Here is a 19,100-nt window from a genome sequence, read left to right as displayed (position 1 = left end):
CTAGGTGGAATGCATTTTATTAATTTTTTAAAAAATGTATTTTCCATCTTAAGATTATCTGGTCCCACCCTCTCTCAACTCATTTACATTAGTGTAAGCCAGAAGTAGCTCAAAATTAATAGGTTTATGCCAAATGTATGTCATATCTAAATCAGTCCCATTCTAGTCATGTGTTTCAGAAATCTTAGAGCAATTTCTGGTCACAAACTCATTTTTGGTTAACCATAAGCAATTAGTATTAGAGACCATTTTCAGATTCTAAATTCATGTTTTACTCAAGCGACTCCCATTAAAATAGAGTAACTAACCCCTCTGCAGCTCTTTCATATTTGTCCCTAACAGCCTATTCAAAACACAAAACTGAGGATGTCTGATTAGAGCAAGAAGTACATCCTCATTACAGGGGGCTTAGATAGTGCAAAGCACATTTATAATATTTCGCAGCATTAGCAGATGGGTTAAAATCACGTTTTCAGACTGAACCGAATCCTCTTGAGCTAACGTAGGTTACTTCTCTGAAGCTGGGGGTCCTTATTAGCGTCTTTTTTAATCTCTCCTGGGAAAAGGACATATATCCCTGAACATCATCTTAGCACTGATGGGAGAGGGCTTAGCTAACTTGATGGGAACGGTAAGTTCCCTTCACAAAGCAGTCCATAATCTACGGCAGTGTACTGGGGATGCAGAGAGGCAGAAAAGGGCTGGGTGGCCCCTGGACAGGGACAGACATCACTTCAGTCCCATAGTGTGCTAGTTGCACACAAGGATAAGCAGCTGGCAGGCAACACGCATATGGCACATCAGTTTGGTTCCTCCCCCCAGCAGCTCCTTCTGTAGGGACACAGTCCTGCCTTCACCAGAGAATCCCAGTTCTCACCAGTCTGAAACTCACTGGGTCTGGCAGACCAGAGTCCCTGCCCAAGATACCATCTGCTTTTGCCCTACTTTTGCAGAAAAAACCCCAACCAAACACACATAAAAAAACCATGAAAAACGCTGGACAGGTTTTCCCACCTCCTCCTGAGCTCTGAACTCAGCAGGAGACTGGAGCCAGGAGCCACTGTTTTTCATACCATTACCCATGTATTCGCCCCTCATGGTCTGGCTTTGCAATTTGGGATGCATTAGACACAAATTCCCCCACCCAGTCTTGCTCCCAAGACAGCAGATGTACCTGCCGAGGGAAGCTGAGAGTCCAATCCCGCTGCAGGCATACAGTCGGGTTCTGGCATAGACACCAAATCAGACCCTTCCCAGAGGCGAGCAGGTTTGGAGGGGGTATTTTTGGTCATCCCCGGGTGTTTGGGCTGTGCATGTGGGTGCTATGGCAGGAAGGCAAACTCACACCAGGTCATGAGGGAGGGAGTTTGGCATCACAGGACTGTCGCCATGACTTTACACGCGCAAGGAGCAGAGTTGCTGAGACGTTTAGTGCCTACATTAGAAAGACGAGGAAACAAAGAAAAGAAAAAGATTTAGCTAAGTCCCCCTTCTGAACAGTCCCCTGCTGCCCACAAGGTCCCATTGCTACCAGTGAATGACCCACACTGCCACACACCAAATTGGTCCTGAGCAAACATCATTAGAGTTTCTTAATTCTGATGCAGTTCTCCTGTTTCAGCAAAACTGGGAGATATGGGCCAGTTGGGAGAGGGTGGGAGAGGACGATGAAAAAATTAAGAAAAAAAAAAAGAGGAAAAAGAAAAGAGTAGAGACATTCCCTGGGGATCCAATGATAGCATACTGAAGTTACTGGAGGGACTCCCACTGATTGCAGTGCAGTTTGGGTCAGTCCCCCTGACGCACCGTGGAGGTTCTGCAGTCCTTTGAACTCAATATTATTTCAGTGAATCTATTAATGTTTGGCTATGTTAAATGTATTATAACAATACTGCATTTGAAATAGAGTCACTTATAATTCAAAACTATACAGCCTGGACACAGGAAAAAAAATTGTGGTATGTGTTCAGTAACATATTTGGTGTTGTGCAGCCATTCTATAGAGTGCATTTAACTGTGTTTTGTATATTATTCTTAACATGCATTCACAGTAGACAGCAAAGCAGCAGTTATGGGGTATGCTGTGAATGCATATTAACAGCAGTACACATTTGCATATCATGGATCCATAATACAAAATGTGTAGTAAAATCCTTATGAAAAGTTATTATGCATGCACAGTAGAGGCTTTTTAAACCTTGATATCTCAGCTATTTTGTTTCTCCACTATTTATTTGAAAATATTAAAAAGGTCAAATGATGGATTAAGAATCTGCAAAAATGTAATGTTACTACTACAGAGGGAATCCTTCAACACAGACTAATTCATTTATTTTGTTTTTAGTAGCAGTATAAAAGCCATTCAAAAATGCATTTTACAATAACATTTGAGTAGTTTTTTAAAAAACCACCTACTTCAGCAATAAAAAAGGATGGAGAAAATATTTTTATAAAAGTGTGTGTTGGAGGCTGCGTGATATAACTGGAAATTTTGATGGTCCTTCCCTTAACACAGAGCCACTACAATATCAACCTTTCCTTCAGTTTCTCGTAGTATTTTTAGTATGCATTGAAACAGGGTTTGGTTCCTCAGGACTTTGCATATTTAGATTATCGTGCATTGTATAATACTCTGAATATGCAAAATCCTTGAAAAGGTTGACAACCCTTAGGACCTTCCACAATATAAATCTTAATACATAAATTCCTATTGAGAATAATGGGATTCTACCCTCCCCTCTGTTACACAGATTGTAATATTTGGGATAAAATGAAACGAATGTTGTGAATAGTACAGCTCTTGCTCCTTTTGAACAGTTGCCACTTAAGTTTTAACATCTTTGTCACTTCAAATACATTTGCCTTAAAAAATACAATTTTTTTAAAAAGTGGCCTGAGCTCCGTAAAGAATGAATGACCCGATATGTCTCACTTCTGTAAAAGACCAAACAAAAAAACCCCAACCAAAACCAAAGTTTGGGGTGAGGGCTTTTTTTTTAATGAAAGGCTCTAAAAATCATTGAGCACACACACGTAGATGTACATAACATGCTCTCCACACACACACATGTGGTTCTGCTGCTGCCTTATTTTTTGTTCCCCTCTCTAATCAAAAAATGCCCAAACATATTTAAATGAAACTTTGTGAAAACAAAATAATTGGATCTGGGCTGAGAACATTAATGCCAAGCTTGGGCCCAATGTGAATTAAAGCAGATGAGTTATAAACCCTTCAAAAACAGGATTTATAATAGAAACGCTGACACAGACCCATAACAATAGCAGCCCTGCCAGGGATTATTTTAATACTAAAAGCATACTCAGTCACTGACTTTTTTAAAATAGAGATTACTTAGTCGGTAAAAAGCAGTGATATGCGATAATAATGAAAGCAAACTTTAAAAAAAATGTTTCTAAGATCACACGTCCTTCCCCCTGTAACTCTCTTGGTATCACTTATATGTGACACGCCACTCCTTAAATATAAAAAACCACAAACCCCAAACACACCAAGGTGGAGTTTGCCATAAGCTCCATGGCAAGGCTGAGCCGAGAGGCTTTGTCAGCTTCATTTAACAGTTTCTTGCCCATGGAAAGAGACAAAAGGGTTAAGGGAGGAAGAGCAGGGAGTACAGGAGAGGCAGCTGACGGGAGAAACAAGGGCACGAAGAAAGGAGCAGCCAGGGAGGCGAAGGGAAGAGCAGGGGGAGATTTTTTAGGAGGAGGAAGAGCGTGTTTCCAAAGGAAATAACTCAGTTTTTAAAGAGATTTCAGGGAAGCATTCGCAAAAAGGCCAGGCAGGCAGAGAAAATTTGGCAGGGGAGCAAACCCTCGGAGCCCCCCAAGTTACACCTGCGAGCGTGTCACCCCGCCAGGAGCAGGTGCCCTGGTTGCACCGCATCGCACCAGGGCAGGACGGGGACCAGCGAACCCCGCCACACACTTCCGAAAAAAGGCATCGTTTATTACATCTTCAGATTGTACGTCCAGTTTCCCACAAACGCCTCTTTTCTTTTGGGAATGTCAGAAACCACGGAGAGATGCGAGGGGAGGGTTTCTCACAGCCGGCAGGAGGTTTGTTCCTGTTATCCTGCGCTCTGGGGCAGCACGCTGCAGTCAAAAAACCCCCACACTCCCAAAATCACTCCCAGCAGCTTCACACAAAAACTACTTTTTGTGACCGTGCTATGTGTTATAGCACTGGCATTACTTCCCCGTCCCTGCCTTCCCTTCCTTGCCTCCTTTTTTTTTTTTTTTTTTTTCTCCTGGGTACCAGGTGCACCAGAGGGACTCAGATCAATACAAGACAGCACTTTTCGTAAAAACAATACCATATTAACAACCACAGGGCAGCCGTACCTGTAGGCAGGGATAGCACCAAATGTTGGCATGTCTATCCGTGCAGCTAGACTGCTAAAAAAGAAGCAGCTCCAGTGGAAATGCACCTACTGTATGTGAAATGCTGGTGCAGATTTTTTTCTTTTCTTTTTTTTTTTTCTATCAGTCTAACCTTCTGTGTTGATACATGAATGCTGGTACCCACTTAGAGGGATGCCAGATGATCAGTGCAGAATGAAGGTCCCAGGAGAAAGGCTCACGTGGTTTTCTCTGCCCCGTGACGTCACTAGCAGATGGCATGGGTACCAGCTCTGGCAGTTGGCATCAATGTCACTTTTTAGAGATCAATGAGATAGTGCAGATATACACAGATCTAGACTCCAGGAGACGATGCGACATTCAGACTGAAAAGATTTGGAAGGCAAAAAATGAAAACTGATTGTTGAATGAAATAAAAAGCTAAGGTAATACAAATAAAGATATATTTCAGTTGGTGCTGGGTGTGCATGCAAGTGTTTAAAGATACAGTATCATTGTCTTGTATTTTATGTATGCTATTTACTGTCTAATAACTCCTCCTAACATTTTATTCTTCTGATGCAATTGCATACTTTCATTGGTGTTATGTAATATTGCAAGTGTGTAGACAATACTGATAAGAGTTAGTCTTTGACTGGGGTTTTTGTTTAGTTTTGTTCTATTAAAAAAAGTCCCTGCATTTGTTTTGCTTGTCTCTTTGAGGACTGTGGGATGCAAGCTTTTGCTGCTCCCAAACTGCAAACAAAAGCAAAATAATTGGGAGAAGGAAATTATTTTCCTATTCCAGGCTGGATTCTGAGCACACGTGCAGGATTGCAGTCAGAATCTACAGACCGCTCCTGTCAGCTACGAGCTGGAGGGAGATGTCTGAGCCTCGCAGAACATAAACACTGCTATAGCGTGCAGGGAATTTTTCACCTCCCCCCCTGCCAACAATTGATGGGGGAGAAAAAAAAAAGGAGGAAAGAAAAAGAGAAAAAGCAAATAAGTTGATTCTAACTAAACAGATAATATCAATTAGAATTTTTGCTGGGAAAAAGGAAAAAAAAAAAAAAAGGTAGGGGGATTTTATTTCCTAACTCTAATCTGAATATGTTTAGGGTTAGATCATTCTGATTTTTCTCTTAATATGAAATAAGTAATATGTGATATTTATACAAATCATTAGAAAAAAATCTTCATTTTTAATTATGTTACTAGCTGAGTGATCTGGGGGGGGGGGAATGTTCCATTAATTTTTTTTCTCACCCACTCTAACTTACTAGAGTTTAATATCTTGATTCATAAGGGAAGAAACGTGGAGGGAAAAAAACCAAACTTGGAAATATAAGTCAAAAAGTGATTTTAAAATATTTAACCATTAGTTAATAGAGATATGGCACTTTTCAATTTTAAGACTGCTCTCGCTCTCCTCATTTTTTCACCCAGGGGAATTTGGATTAATGAAATTTCTGTATTGCTTTATCGTGTTTTGCATTTCTTTGAATTCCACGGTGGCGAGGGTTCGAAGGGCTTGTTTAAAAATACAATAAATGAGCAGGGAGCTAATTGTACGTTTTAAATATTGATTTACTCTATACTTATCTGTGAGAAACGTGGCTTTTTAGTTGCAAGATCCCAAATGTTTTGAGTGATTTTAAAATTCTGGACAGCTTTTATTTTTTAAAAAGCGAGCATTTGCAACTGGCATTTTATGCGAAAAATACAGATTGTGCATATTTGTACAAACACACACACTTATATATACAGAGCGTGCACGCAGACGCACGAAATGTGCATGAGGATGTGTGTGTAAGTCGGCAAACTTTAAAAATGGAAATATTTAAATATTGTGCTGGCATTCTTTCAGGTAACTTAAGATTATAGAACCATGTTAACACTACCGTTTGATGAGTCTGTTGTAATGCCAGAATCCCAGATGTGCAGAAAGTTTTCCAGAGAAAGTGATGACCAAAAGCAAATGAAGAACCCAGAAAGCTTTTCGAAGCAGATTGTGCTCCGAGGAAAGAACATTAAAAGATCTCCTGGTGAAGACACAGAAAAAGAGGAGGAGGAGGAAGAGAGAGAAGAGGAGGATGAGAATGGCTTGCCTAGGCGAAGGGGCCTTCGGAAAAAAAAGACAAGCAAGATAAGGATGGAAAGGATCAAATTCAGGCGACAAGAAGCCAACGCTAGAGAGAGGAACCGGATGCATGGCCTTAATGACGCCCTGGACAATTTAAGGAAAGTGGTCCCTTGTTATTCTAAAACGCAAAAACTGTCCAAAATAGAAACTTTAAGACTAGCCAAGAACTACATTTGGGCTCTTTCTGAAATCCTCCGAATTGGCAAGAGACCCGACCTGCTCACCTTCGTCCAAAACTTGTGCAAGGGTCTGTCCCAGCCAACTACAAACTTGGTGGCGGGATGCCTCCAGCTGAATGCCAGAAGTTTTCTGATGGGCCAGGCAGGCGAAGGCGCCCATCACACCCGCTCGCCCTACTCCACCTTCTACCCCCCCTACCACAGCCCCGAGCTCAGCACCCCCCCGGGGCACGGGACTCTCGACAACTCCAAGTCCATGAAACCTTACAATTACTGCAGCGCTTACGAGTCCTTCTATGAAAGCACTTCCCCCGAGTGCGCCAGCCCACAGTTTGAAGGTCCCTTAAGTCCTCCCCCAATTAACTATAATGGGATATTTTCCCTGAAGCAAGAAGAAAGCTTGGACTATGGCAAAAATTACAATTATGGCATGCATTACTGTGCAGTGCCACCCAGGGGTCCCCTTGGGCAGAGCTCTATGTTCAGGTTGCCTACAGAGAGCCACTTCCCTTACGACTTACATCTGCGCAGCCAGTCTCTCACCATGCAAGATGAATTAAATGCAGTTTTTCATAATTAATGAGGAAAATGAAAATAAACAGTGGTCATTCACCTCCCCATCTAATTAAGAGCAAGCAGATGCTTGGGCACTGCGTAATTGGCACAACTCTATTTAACGTGTTTACTAGTTCCTAAAGTGTGTTTCAACTATTGTGGGGATTTTCTATGTATTAATAAACCCTTTTTCCGATAAGTATTTTTCCTTTCGTTTTTTTGTCTGTAAACACTGTGAGATTCTGTTTCCTCCCAGAGGTTATTTCCCCTTCCTTTTTTTTTTTCTTTTTATTTTCCTATTTGCTTGATTTGTTGAGCAGTGTGTCGGAACAATATCGCTGAAATAAAAGCATACACACTGTGTAAAGTCAATGTCTATTTTGATTGTACAGTAATTATACAAATGCATGTTATTGAAATCAGATTAATAAAAATGATGTATTTATAATTGGTAGAAAATATATATTATGTATTTGAGGAGAACTGGATTAAAAATATTCAGAACTTTAAAGAAATTATCTCAGAACTGAGATGGGCTTGCAATATGCAGAGGTGAGAGTGCAGCAATATTGAAAGCTATGCAAAAAAAAAAAAAGCAAACAAAAAAAACAAACAGTTTTGGGGGTTGTTGTTTTTGGGTAAGCTAAGGAAAACCAGTGATTGTCACTGACATTATTCAGCCTGACCTTTAGAGTGTTGCTGGCAAGGGCCACATGCTAATATTTTAGAAGATGTTGTTGAAATTTTGCCTCAGTTATTTTGACCATATATAATCAGCACTTTTTTTGTATTATTCTGACTTCAGATGTAAAGGTTTGTTATAACAATGTATAACTGTGGTTTCTCACTACGTACTTTAAATGCAATTAAACATAGATGTTTCCACTTTTAAAATACATCTATTAGCTGTGATACTGTATTTTGCCTGATACTTATTATTTCACAGTATACAGCTGCCTTTGGGCTTGCCTACACAGCTTTCTTCCCCGCACCCCCATAGTGCTTGAGCCTGGGGATGGAAATCATGAATTATCAGGGCGAACTTTGTGCTATTTTCAGAAGGATGTATTAGCGATGCAGCAAAAGCAGACCCAAAATATCACAGAAACAGCTGTGTGCTAAACAAAACACAGGTTAGAGGAAGAAGATAACTTTATAGCTCAACAAAATGCTGAATTTCATACGGGAAAGGGCCCTGAGCAGACACGCAGGCCACTAGCTACCCCTCCAGCTCTGGCTCACGGAGGGGTGCAGGACTGCGGGAAGCGTAAAAACTGCAGAGAGAAGGACTCCCTGAACATTGCTAAACTTAGCCTTGGCTAATAGACAGCACCAGTAAACTACAGATGCGTCTGCAACCCACATTAGTTCAGCAGCTACAGGGATCTGCATGGCCCCTCGCGCCTGAACAGAGTCGAGCTCAGCTGAGCTGTGGTCATTTTCTAAGCACTCAGAGCTATTTCTCAATAAGCTACAAAAGTGACAAAATGAACGAACAGTTGAGGTAAAAGCTAACAGCCTTTAAAGCTGTGAGGGAGCAAGACCCCTTGATTTTGAGTGATAAATAGCAGCTACCTGACAAGCATTCACCCAAAGTACCAAATTGCTGTGCTGTGAATGAGCAGGGAATGTTTTTTTCAAAAACTATATAAAAAGTGCAAATTCCACCTGCAGGTTGGAGACCCTTGGCTGAATCACAGTCTAGGTCACAGTTTGTTAATGACACATCAACCCCAGACCCTCACTTGAGTATGCAGCTTGGCAAGAGGGGCCGGGCCGATTTTTCCTGATAATTTGCCTAATTTCACAAGTGGGACTTGCTGTAAACAGTCTGCCCCATCAAGCATTGCAGGTCCTTCAGGACAACAGCAGCCTGACATTCATCTCTTCTAAATAAGACAAGGCTACCCCAACCGCTAGAGAGACGTAACAAGTCCCAAAGTTTGGATGGGTCTAAATGCTTCCAAGCTTCCAGAGGGAGGGGGAAGACATGGGGTTTTCCTCAACCAACATCCTTTCTAGACACAAATATCAGGCCCAAAATAAAGCCTTTTGAAGCAGAATCTTGACCCACAGCTCAGGGGGGTTGGCTCAGGATTATCCCACCTTTCATCAGGGTCAGGAACTGTGGAAGGTACAGGCACAGTTTTCTGCCTTGGAAGAAAGGTGATGGTGATGACTATCAGCTCAAAAGCATCCCCAGGTGTTTTGCACTGAATATAGGAGGAAAGAGGAGAGGGTAAAATAGATCGCTTTTTGCTGTTATTCAGAATTAGCTGATATTCAGCAAAGCACGGAAAGGTGACAGGAGAGAGCAGAAGGTGGAAGAAGCCAGTCAAGGAGAAGAAAGCACGCAGTCCTGGGCACAGAGTTGCATGAAGAGACACTGAGATATACTAACATATCACAAGGAGCTATGGGCAAGTAGGCCCAGAAACAGGGGATCCTCTGAGGGGAGGGGCAGTGGCAGCAAACTTCTCTAACCAAGTTTTGTTAGAGGAGCCTCCTCCAGAAGCCTGAAAGTTAGCCGTGCGCCTCGGAGCAGCGTTGCTGCACCGGGGAAGGGCGCGTTTGCATAAGTTGAGAGCGAAGCGAGGAGGCAGCTGTAAGGTCCTGCACCAAGGGAAGGAAACGCCTGCTGCAACACATTCAGCAGGCACTCGAGGGGTGTTAAGACTTCAGGCTCTGCAATCTGGGGGTCTCCAGCTCTGTGGCCCTATATTAACTCAATAACTCATGGGCCAGTTCCAGTTTCCCCTTCTGGCAGCAGAAGCAAAAGGAAAGGGGAAAAAAATGTCCCTGCCAGTTTGAATCTTCCTCGTTCACTCCACGACAGATGGGGAGGCAATTCACAGCCAGATTCCCCCTCTGGTAGCTCAAGGCGGGCACCACGCTTGCTCAGGGCATTGCAAATTGGAAAGCCAGTCCAGAATAAATAATGGAGCAAGTCATAGAAAAATATTGAGACAGCATAAAAAAAGCCCCTGACATTCCCTGTCTAGGAGGGTATGGATTATTTAGAGATACGGAGGTAGAGGATTCCCTTGAGAGCAGGCTTTCTTGCATACCTTCTCTTTCACGTACACGGCAAACATTTCTGTGCTCCTTCGCCGGCCAGTCACAGAACATAAGGTGCTCTGAGCTCTGAAGTGATTTATAAAAGCCTTTGAAGTCGCCTTATTTTAGGGAACAAATCTGAGCGTCGAGAAAGTTCTGGTGCTTTAAACTCACAGGAATAAAAGCCAGTGGGTTCCTTTACCTGTAGTCTCTGCTTTATAGGGTTTGTCTCCTTTCAACCCCATTCATACAGCAAAACAAAGCTGCTCATTTCTGCCTGCCTTGTTCTCCTCTTAACTGCCTTCACTTCCTTGAGGACAGAAATATGTAAAATAGTAACTGCTCCAGAAAAATTAGGTGAGAAGTTTCTATTCTCCCCTGTCCTCTAGCACAAGAGTAATGAAGCCTTCTGTCAATTTTAGAGGTGGGAACCCCAAAGCTGGCAGAAGAAAAGCTGCTTCATATGTGCTTTTGTTACACAGTGGAACTCTTTGCCATTTATTATTTCCCAGAGTAACATTTTAGTGTGATTTTTAAAAAGCACTGTATGTTTTTATGGCATCAGAAATACACTAATTATTTAAGAATGACTGTACTGGTTCAGATTAAACATCCAGCTAACCTAATATCCTGTTTCCAACATGAGGGTGTAAAAAGGATGGCCAAAGATGTCAGAACAGTGTGAGGAAAATAAATATTTGTTTTACTAATAAAAATGCTGGAAAAGAAACTAAACATCATGTTCCAGGATTTCAGCCAGCCCTGTCGAAGACAGGGATGTACCTGAATTGGAAAAAGGGGTGGGAGGCATGACAGTGTACTGCAGGGTTTCCACCCTTTCCTCTGCAACACTAGGCTCACCAGTAATCACTGAGTAGGATGGACTGGGTAGCACTAGGCTGTACCTCTGAACTCAGTCTCAAAAAACCAGCTCATCAGGAGCAAAATTTAAAACCTGTGGCCCCAGCCCCACAGTCCTACAAATCCCAGTGCGACTGCAAAGAAAGAGGGAGGGGTAGCCACTGCTTTGCCAGAGCTCAGAGGAGATCTCAAAGCTCTTCTGCTCTGCAGTAGAAATACGCTAGTTTTAGGACACATCCTGGCTGTGCTCCCTTTGGGACTGTCTGCATTCTTTCACTTCATAGCTATCTGCACAAAGATTTTTAAAACGTATGGAGCTTGCACAGGCACAAACGTGACGGCAGGTTTTTTCTACACTAGCAATTCCCTCTCCCATTTTTACCCCTACTTTACTCTTGTCTTCTCCCCTTTGCCTGTAGGGTTCTCAAATGGCAGCAAATTAAGTGAAATGCCATCAATAAAGATGAATGAAATCCCAATGAAACACATGGCAGACTCTTTCCTTGCAAAAACAAATAATACTTGCCTAAATTAAAAAGTAGCTGCATGGTTTTGTTTTTCAGATTGTGAATCTAGCTTAACTCAAGCCTATGGTTATATTTTATGGTCCACACCCAAGGTCAAAGCAGGTTTAATCCTGGTACCAAAATCCTACAGCTTTTGATGTACAAGTAGCAAAGGTGATACTGCTTCGGGCCGAATTGTCACGAAATCAGCTCCTCTTATAAAATTTCAGCAATTTCCAAATTAAAAGCAATGACAAACAAAAAAACCAAACCAAACAAACCCCTCAATAATCTGGCTGTGGGTCTGACCCAGAGCTGAACCATGGCAGCAGGTTGTGATTTTGCTCTGGAGAGACACAGATCAGCATGGCGAACAGCTGGCACCATGCCACTGCAGAATCTCAAGGGCAGACCTGTCGTGTCTCTCTGATACAAATCTAACTACCGTACACGGGGCTGCCATGCAGAATCGCACTCCCAAGTCCTCTCCGCCGCACAATCAGACCTGAGCGAGTCGTCTCACAAAATTCTTGCACATTATGCCAAGAGGATGGCCTATTTTCCTGCAGAGCCTTCCCCCTTACCCAGAGGACGTGCAAGAACAAACTAGGGAAAAGGAAAAGACAGACAAATTCACAGGCAAAAGAGCTCTGGAAAAAAAAAAAGTTTCTTTTTTTTGATGCCTGCCGTGTGGACTCCCTATGACTCACAACTGGCTTTGAATTGGCATCACCCAGAAAGGTTGTTACAGAGTTGTAAAGAGGTTTCCTCCCCCAACACACTGTTTTCTCTTGGCTGTTTTTCCTTTGTCACTAGCTGCTTAGACTTCCACATTTATCCCTGTAACGGCGCTACTTGCACTATTGAATTCTAGGACACCATGTATGTAGAACATACCATACAGAATCAATCCAGATCTTCTCGTAGCTGAAATTCTGGACAACTTCAGGAGGTTAAAATAATAAAATTGGAACAGAAAAGCGACCTTTATGATTTATCATTTTTCTAGGATATTCAGTGTATCCCCATCCCCACCCCAGCCTAATGAACATTGTACTTTCCGATATTCTGGGTTTTATTGTTTTTTTGCATTTCTGTAGAGCATTACTAAGCAGGTTTGGTTTTTTTTCCTTGGTTGTTTTTTTTTTTATTGGAGTTGATTAATACGTGAAATAGTATTTTTCAAACTGATGAAATTTCCTGGTGTATATGTATACCCACACATAAAAGGTTATAAATTCCAAAGTGCTTGGACATTCTGCTTGCAAATGAAAATGGTAATAATCAACTGAATTGGAGGTCCTTGTACAGATAGAGAATCCAGGCTAAATCAGAGATTATAACATAAATTTTGTACTCTTGAAAGCAGGAACGTGAGGGCTTGGGTCTGCTCTTGTTCCATGGGAGTTCAGCAGATACCAGATTGAATTCTAAATCACACGGGAAGCTGAACGTAGCCTTATCCACTACGTTATTTATTTACAGTCACATGAGCAGATGCATAATGCTTAGATGCAACTGAAATGACATTTCTGTTGGGCAGACAGCTTGCAAACAAAGAAACTATGACGGGATCTTGCTCAGAATCCAGGGGGAAGCCCACATGAATACTAGTGGATATTTGCCCCGCACCAGGAGAAGCATATGTGGGAAGGAAAAGAATTATCCAGACACTGAGAACCGCAGGAGCAGGACTCTTGCTAATTTTAATAATTAAGCAATTGAGATTCCCAAATTCTGAGGGAGACTCCACATCAGTCACGATGCAAAGCCCTGTCCCTCTGGATTAACAAAGAGAGCTGTTCTTGTGCTTGGCATCTTTGTCTGGGTAACAGGCATTACTTTAGAAAAGTAAATATATTCCCTGCAATAGATATAATAACCATTTTGGTTCCCTTCACACCCATCAGTGTACATACAGAGGCACACCTATACCCATTGGGACACAGATTTTGCAGGTCCCCATCAAAAAGTGGGGAAAAAATTTGACCAAAGGCATGTAGTTATACTAATTTTGATGCCAAAAAGGCACAAAATTTAGGAGTGTGATAAGACAGTGAGTGAATAGCCAGTCAATATGTCCAGCCACCAGTTCCCAGGTGTTTAGCTACACAGACTTCCAGCCCATGGATTCAAACTAGTCATAACAATCATTTTCCTCAACTCCTAAATCTCATATATTTTTGCTCTTTCTACACACACATTTTTCCCCTTATTCAATAAAATAATAGAAGCTTAGTTAAAAGGGTAACCCTGTCCCCATGCCTCATCTCCCACTCTCTTTTTAGGAGAGGCTTAAGATAACTAAACCCAGAAATCAGAATGGCAAATACTGTAAACGCGGAAACACAGCCCAAACATAAGTGACCAGGATACAAATAAATGCCACCAGAAGTGTGACGAAGGCTTTCCTAGTGGATAGCGTAATTCAGTGCAGGATGCACCGCGGTGTGCAGTGGAAACACAGGCAAGGGAGTACCTAGCTTCTGCAGGGAAAAAGCAACTTTGTGGTCACAACAAATTCAGATAATTAGCTCCTCAGAGGCAGGTACGTTAAACATGAGCTGGGGTGCCAGTGTGCTTTGCCTGGACAGCAAGTGTGTCCCAGCTACAACTCTGTCTATCCCTGTATTGAACGATGCAGTTGCTTTGCACAGCAGGTCATCTACCCCATAACAGTTACTTCAGCCTTCATGCTGGATTAACAGGCACTTCACAACAGCTGAGCCTGCAAAAGATGCCCTAGAGGAGATATGTTGCTGTACAATACATCCACATCTTACTTAATCACGGGTTCCCTGTACCCTCAGGTACTCACACAGATGTCAGTGCGTTCTGTAAGATGGTGACTCCGCCATGAGTAATAGCCTCTACCACAGGCACAGCCTTATGGAAAAGCTCTTCAGTGGTTCATTTAAGCTGTGCCTAGTGGCCTCTACAAGAGACTTAACAGTACAAGCTGCCTAAGCGCAATATCTCACTCTTACTATGGTCATATTCCTTATACTCTTTTTCCTATCCATGTGTTGGGATGTGCCCTCTCTTCAAATTCAGCACTGTTCTGGACAAAAATGACACTAACAGCATTAATATTAATATATTAAATATGTTATTAATGGACCAAGGCATAAGAGAAGATATTTCATGTGGGACCACATACATTTCTAGCAATCCCAGACTGCAAGCATACACTCACCATCATCCTTTGCCTTCTTACAGTCATCAATGAGATGTCTGGGAAGCAAATCCTCCTCCAGAAAGGTAAGTTATTGGCAAGGAAGGACCACACACAAGGAGGGATAACTCCTGTGCTCAGATATCCTAGATCAGTGTTATACCTGCCCCTTCTCTCCTGCAGGTCAGTGTGTGTGAAGGTAGCAGTAGACAATACAGAGTCTTTGCTTAGTTTACCCATTCATTTCACCTGTGATTTACTCCAGCTCCTGCATCATGTATAGGTAATCTGGTCTCCAGGTCATCCAACTGCTATGGGACATTTTACTTTGAAATATCTACAGGATTATTAAAGAAACTCAGTCTCAAATGATAATCAAGAATTAATTTTTTTAAAAGAAAAAAAATCCTCTGATTTGTTCCTAAATGTATTTAAATCTTACCAGTGAACATGATGCTGGTTATTAAAAAGTAATTCTGGAGAAATTAGCTTGCAGCTACAAAATTAATATAATTCATTTATTACTTGCAGCCACAAATCAAAATGCTGTTAACACTGCTGCATGCAATTTAATATGCACAGTAAGTTTCCATATGGCTTCAATTTTAGGTTCCCTGGTCACTACAGAGGCTCATTTGAAGAATGGTCTGTAGACATGTGAAGTCAGCTTGTGCTTACTGGCAGAAAAGCCATTCTAGATGGTTCATACACAGGCACAAGAGTCCAAACAGGTCCAAAACCACTAACACTGTTTGGGATTACCATAACCTACATAAGACTGAGGAATATCTACATGCGTTCATAGAAGCACAGATATAACCAGTGTTTATGAAAAAGGCATCCATAGTCAGACTGCTATTACCAGTTCAGCCTCCTGACCACGAAGGCACATTTTTTAAAAGTGCTGAGCATCCAATACCTCTTTTGGAGCCAACAGGACCAAAACATAACAACATGATACATCATCAGCATTGACTACAAAGCTTAAAAACAACGAAAGAGCCTACATTTTGACAGTGACATATAGGTTCGCTGTTACTGAAGTACTGCTGAGTTGTTGCGTAACGTACCTGGAGTTGTGCATACACTGTGATTAGTTTGAACATATCAACTACATAAAGGCAGTATGTTTCACACACATCTCATTTTCAACAGGCTTGTTGCAGAACCTTGTTGTGTCTGAATGAGCGACAGCGCTTGTTCAAAGTTCTCTCTCTCTTACCTTCTTCAAGCACTAAGACCACACCAAACTCCAGCAACACCAGGCTCATTGTTGCCTAACAAAGCCCACTGAAGAGTGATTATAGTGGAATTATGCCCCTAGATTCAAGTCTGATTGATTGATTGCCTGACTGAGAGCAAGAGCGATAAACTGAGTCCTTTCCAAGTAAGAGCAGGCCACGAATGCCAGCATCCTACACCACAACTCCAGTCACTAGGCTGCAAACCCACACGGGTCACAGCAATACTCATTCCATCCCTCTTCCCCCTCCTCCAGAAAACCCACCCAATGAAGTCTCTCTCATAACCAAAGCAAGATATTTCAAAGCACTTTTGCTTCATTGGAAGTTTTCTAACCAGCTTTGCTAATAAAATTGTTGGCAATTCCCAGCGTGCTTTCCCTGTTGCTTCAAGCAGGCAACTGGCATCAGCTATGGCATGGTGGCCAGCACTAGGGCAACAGCGAATAAGGCCAAAATCATAGGCACAGAATTGTCCTTTTTTTCATTAACACACTTGCAATTGAACCCTTGCCACTTGTTTGATAAGTTAGCAGCTGGTTTGGTTCAGCCGTGCCTGGGTTCCACTTATAGCTGGGAAACCACATCAAGCACAGCCCCAGTCATATCCAAACTTAGAGCCTTTCACATCCTGAGACCACAGTACATCAAGTAACGGCCTGAAAGCACCTAACAAAGGCATGAATACCACCCAGAACTAGGTCAGGGTTACCAAATATCCACTGGGCTAGTCAGAAAGAATGAGAAGGGGGGTCTTGATGACTGTATTTATCAGAGACACCTTTGAGGCATCTTTAGCTGTTGGTTGTTCAGAGTGGTTGATGTCAACACAACCCTTCACCTGGAAAACCTCTTTGCCAGATCTCTCCTGGGCAGCAAAGGCATCAGCATGCCATTGCAGGCCAGCTAACCACAGATGGGAAAAACCATCAGAGATCAAAGCACTGATGATGCTGAAACCCTGATTCTGAAGAAATTCAATGAAACAAGTCTCTGATCTAACCTATTCTAGTATTTCAGGTTATTTTGACTAATTTCTAACTGATGCTTTTGGGACAACCCCAGGCTAAATTACTGTGAAAGAAGGGAGACAGATGGAGGGAAGAACAATAGAAGCAGGCAGCCTATTATAACTTAAGTCCTACTCTTTCTAGCACTCCTGACATCAAGAAGTCCTGTCCACCAGAAGGGCATCGCGATGCAAAGTGGGCTCATAGAAATATTTCACTGCATTTACACAATGATTTTCTGAGATGGGAGGGAGCAGGGGAGCTGCCGCCTTTATTTTAGTACTGTCAACTGTTAGTACAGAGAGTCTCTCTCTGGTGTGTTATGTTCTCGTGAGCTGGCAGACCTGTTGGGAATATAATGAGGTCTGTGCATGCACCTCCTGGTGTGATGTTTAAAAACTTCATTTCTAACAACTTATTCCTCAGATGCTTTCCTGATTTTCTTGAGGCGTAAGGACCAGTTGACTATGCAAATGAAAGAAGAGAGTGTAGGAAATGAGTTAGACACAAAGGGAGTTGCTGGCAAATGCCATTGCTTCCTCGGGGCATAATGGTAAGAGACAGCTGCTACTGCCAGCCCAGAAGCAGTAGCTGAGGGTGTTAGCACAGCTCTGTTGAAAATCTTTAGTCTGATGAATAACTAGGCAGAGGCTGCCTATGTTTATGAGGCAGGACCCCCAAACCAAGATCTTTGATTCTTGCTCTGCTGTTCCCCGTTATCATCCACTGTAAATGCACAGGAGTGGTATCAGAAGATTTTTGTAGCAATTTGCGAGTTTATTGTCTGAAAGTCCTTTGTAACAGGAGGGGCAACACAAGAAATTGACTGTGAATACATGAGAAACATTGTCCTTTGCAACTTCTAGAGGTGTCCTTGTAAGAATACAGTGACCATTTTTGCAGCAAGACATTAATTTTGTGCATCAAATATTTTGAAATATGAACCACTTCCATGACTGTAGAATAAATCATTCCACTAAACACTGACCGTGATACTATGAATTTATTTTTCATTTTCATTATGGAGTGATTCCCTCAAGTAATTATCATGGCAATCATAACTGATACATCTATTTTGTCATTCTGCCCTATAAATGGTAGCAGAGTACTGTAACTGATGTGCATACATAAATATTTTAGGACTTTGTGCTTCTTAAATTGTTTGGAAATACTTATGGTAACCAGTAAATACTGATACTTTTCTTTTGCCTCCAAAAGAATCTGTCACTTGGAGAACTGGCATGATGCTTAGAGTACCACTTTATGCAAAAAAATAACACAAATGTTTATTGGTAGTATTAAAGGAAATGCTTGGTGTTTTTCAGCTCTGAGCTGAATAGCTGTCTGGAGTGCCGCATGTTATGATCACCACACAAAGACAGAATAAAAATCTTTCCACAGGGGAACACCTTCATTTCAAACAAGGGAGAAACCTAACCTCTCAATATTAAATGATTTAAAAGCATGTCATATTTTTAAAAAATGGGCACTTGTGCACTTTTCCTGGGAGGACAGGGGTGCCTGATACTTTCCAAGATACCCAAAGAGAGTAAGTGGCAAGCAAAAAGTGCATTTCCTGATTCTTCTGCTCTTTCCTCAGCACTTACCAGAAATTGTGATAAATCTCAGCTGAGGTTATGCGTGCTCACCAATAGAAGGCTAGGTCCCTATGGCAAGGTTCTGCCTTCTTTTATACCAGCAACCCCCCTTTAAACATATTGGATTTACTCACATATTAATGAGGACAAGCATGAAAACTTTGCATTAAACTCAGCCAAAGTTCAACGTACTCCACATTTCTACCCAGCAACAAATAGAAACATTCTGCTCTTATAGCATTCCCCCTCCCCCCTTTTTTCCCCCTCTCTCCTCTCCCCCAAAAGACTTCACAGTTGTGTGTTGGCACCATTACTACTGCTATATGCATGAGAAAAACCAAGATGAAATTGTTGCCCAAAGACGTCATGAAAAGAGCAGAAGCCTGGTGCCCTACCTCCTGAACTGAGCTGAACCC

The 19,100-nt window shown here is 42.0% G+C and overlaps 1 protein-coding gene across 1 annotated transcript; it reads left to right on the top strand.

The window, feature by feature from the left end:
• The first annotated feature begins 4,254 nt into the window (after positions 1-4,254).
• Positions 4,255-8,148, top strand: NEUROD6 (neuronal differentiation 6). Its single transcript, XM_009919228.2, has 2 exons — positions 4,255-4,802; positions 6,227-8,148. The coding sequence occupies exon 2, from the start codon at positions 6,248-6,250 to the stop codon at positions 7,259-7,261; it is 1,014 nt and encodes a 337-aa protein (XP_009917530.2). The 5' UTR covers positions 4,255-4,802; positions 6,227-6,247; the 3' UTR covers positions 7,262-8,148.
• Positions 8,149-19,100: the final 10,952 nt, after the last annotated feature.

This window comes from Haliaeetus albicilla, chromosome 2, assembly GCF_947461875.1.
Source record: "Haliaeetus albicilla chromosome 2, bHalAlb1.1, whole genome shotgun sequence".
Taxonomy (NCBI): Eukaryota; Metazoa; Chordata; class Aves; order Accipitriformes; family Accipitridae; genus Haliaeetus; species Haliaeetus albicilla.
This window is presented reverse-complemented; position numbering and strand designations above follow the sequence as displayed.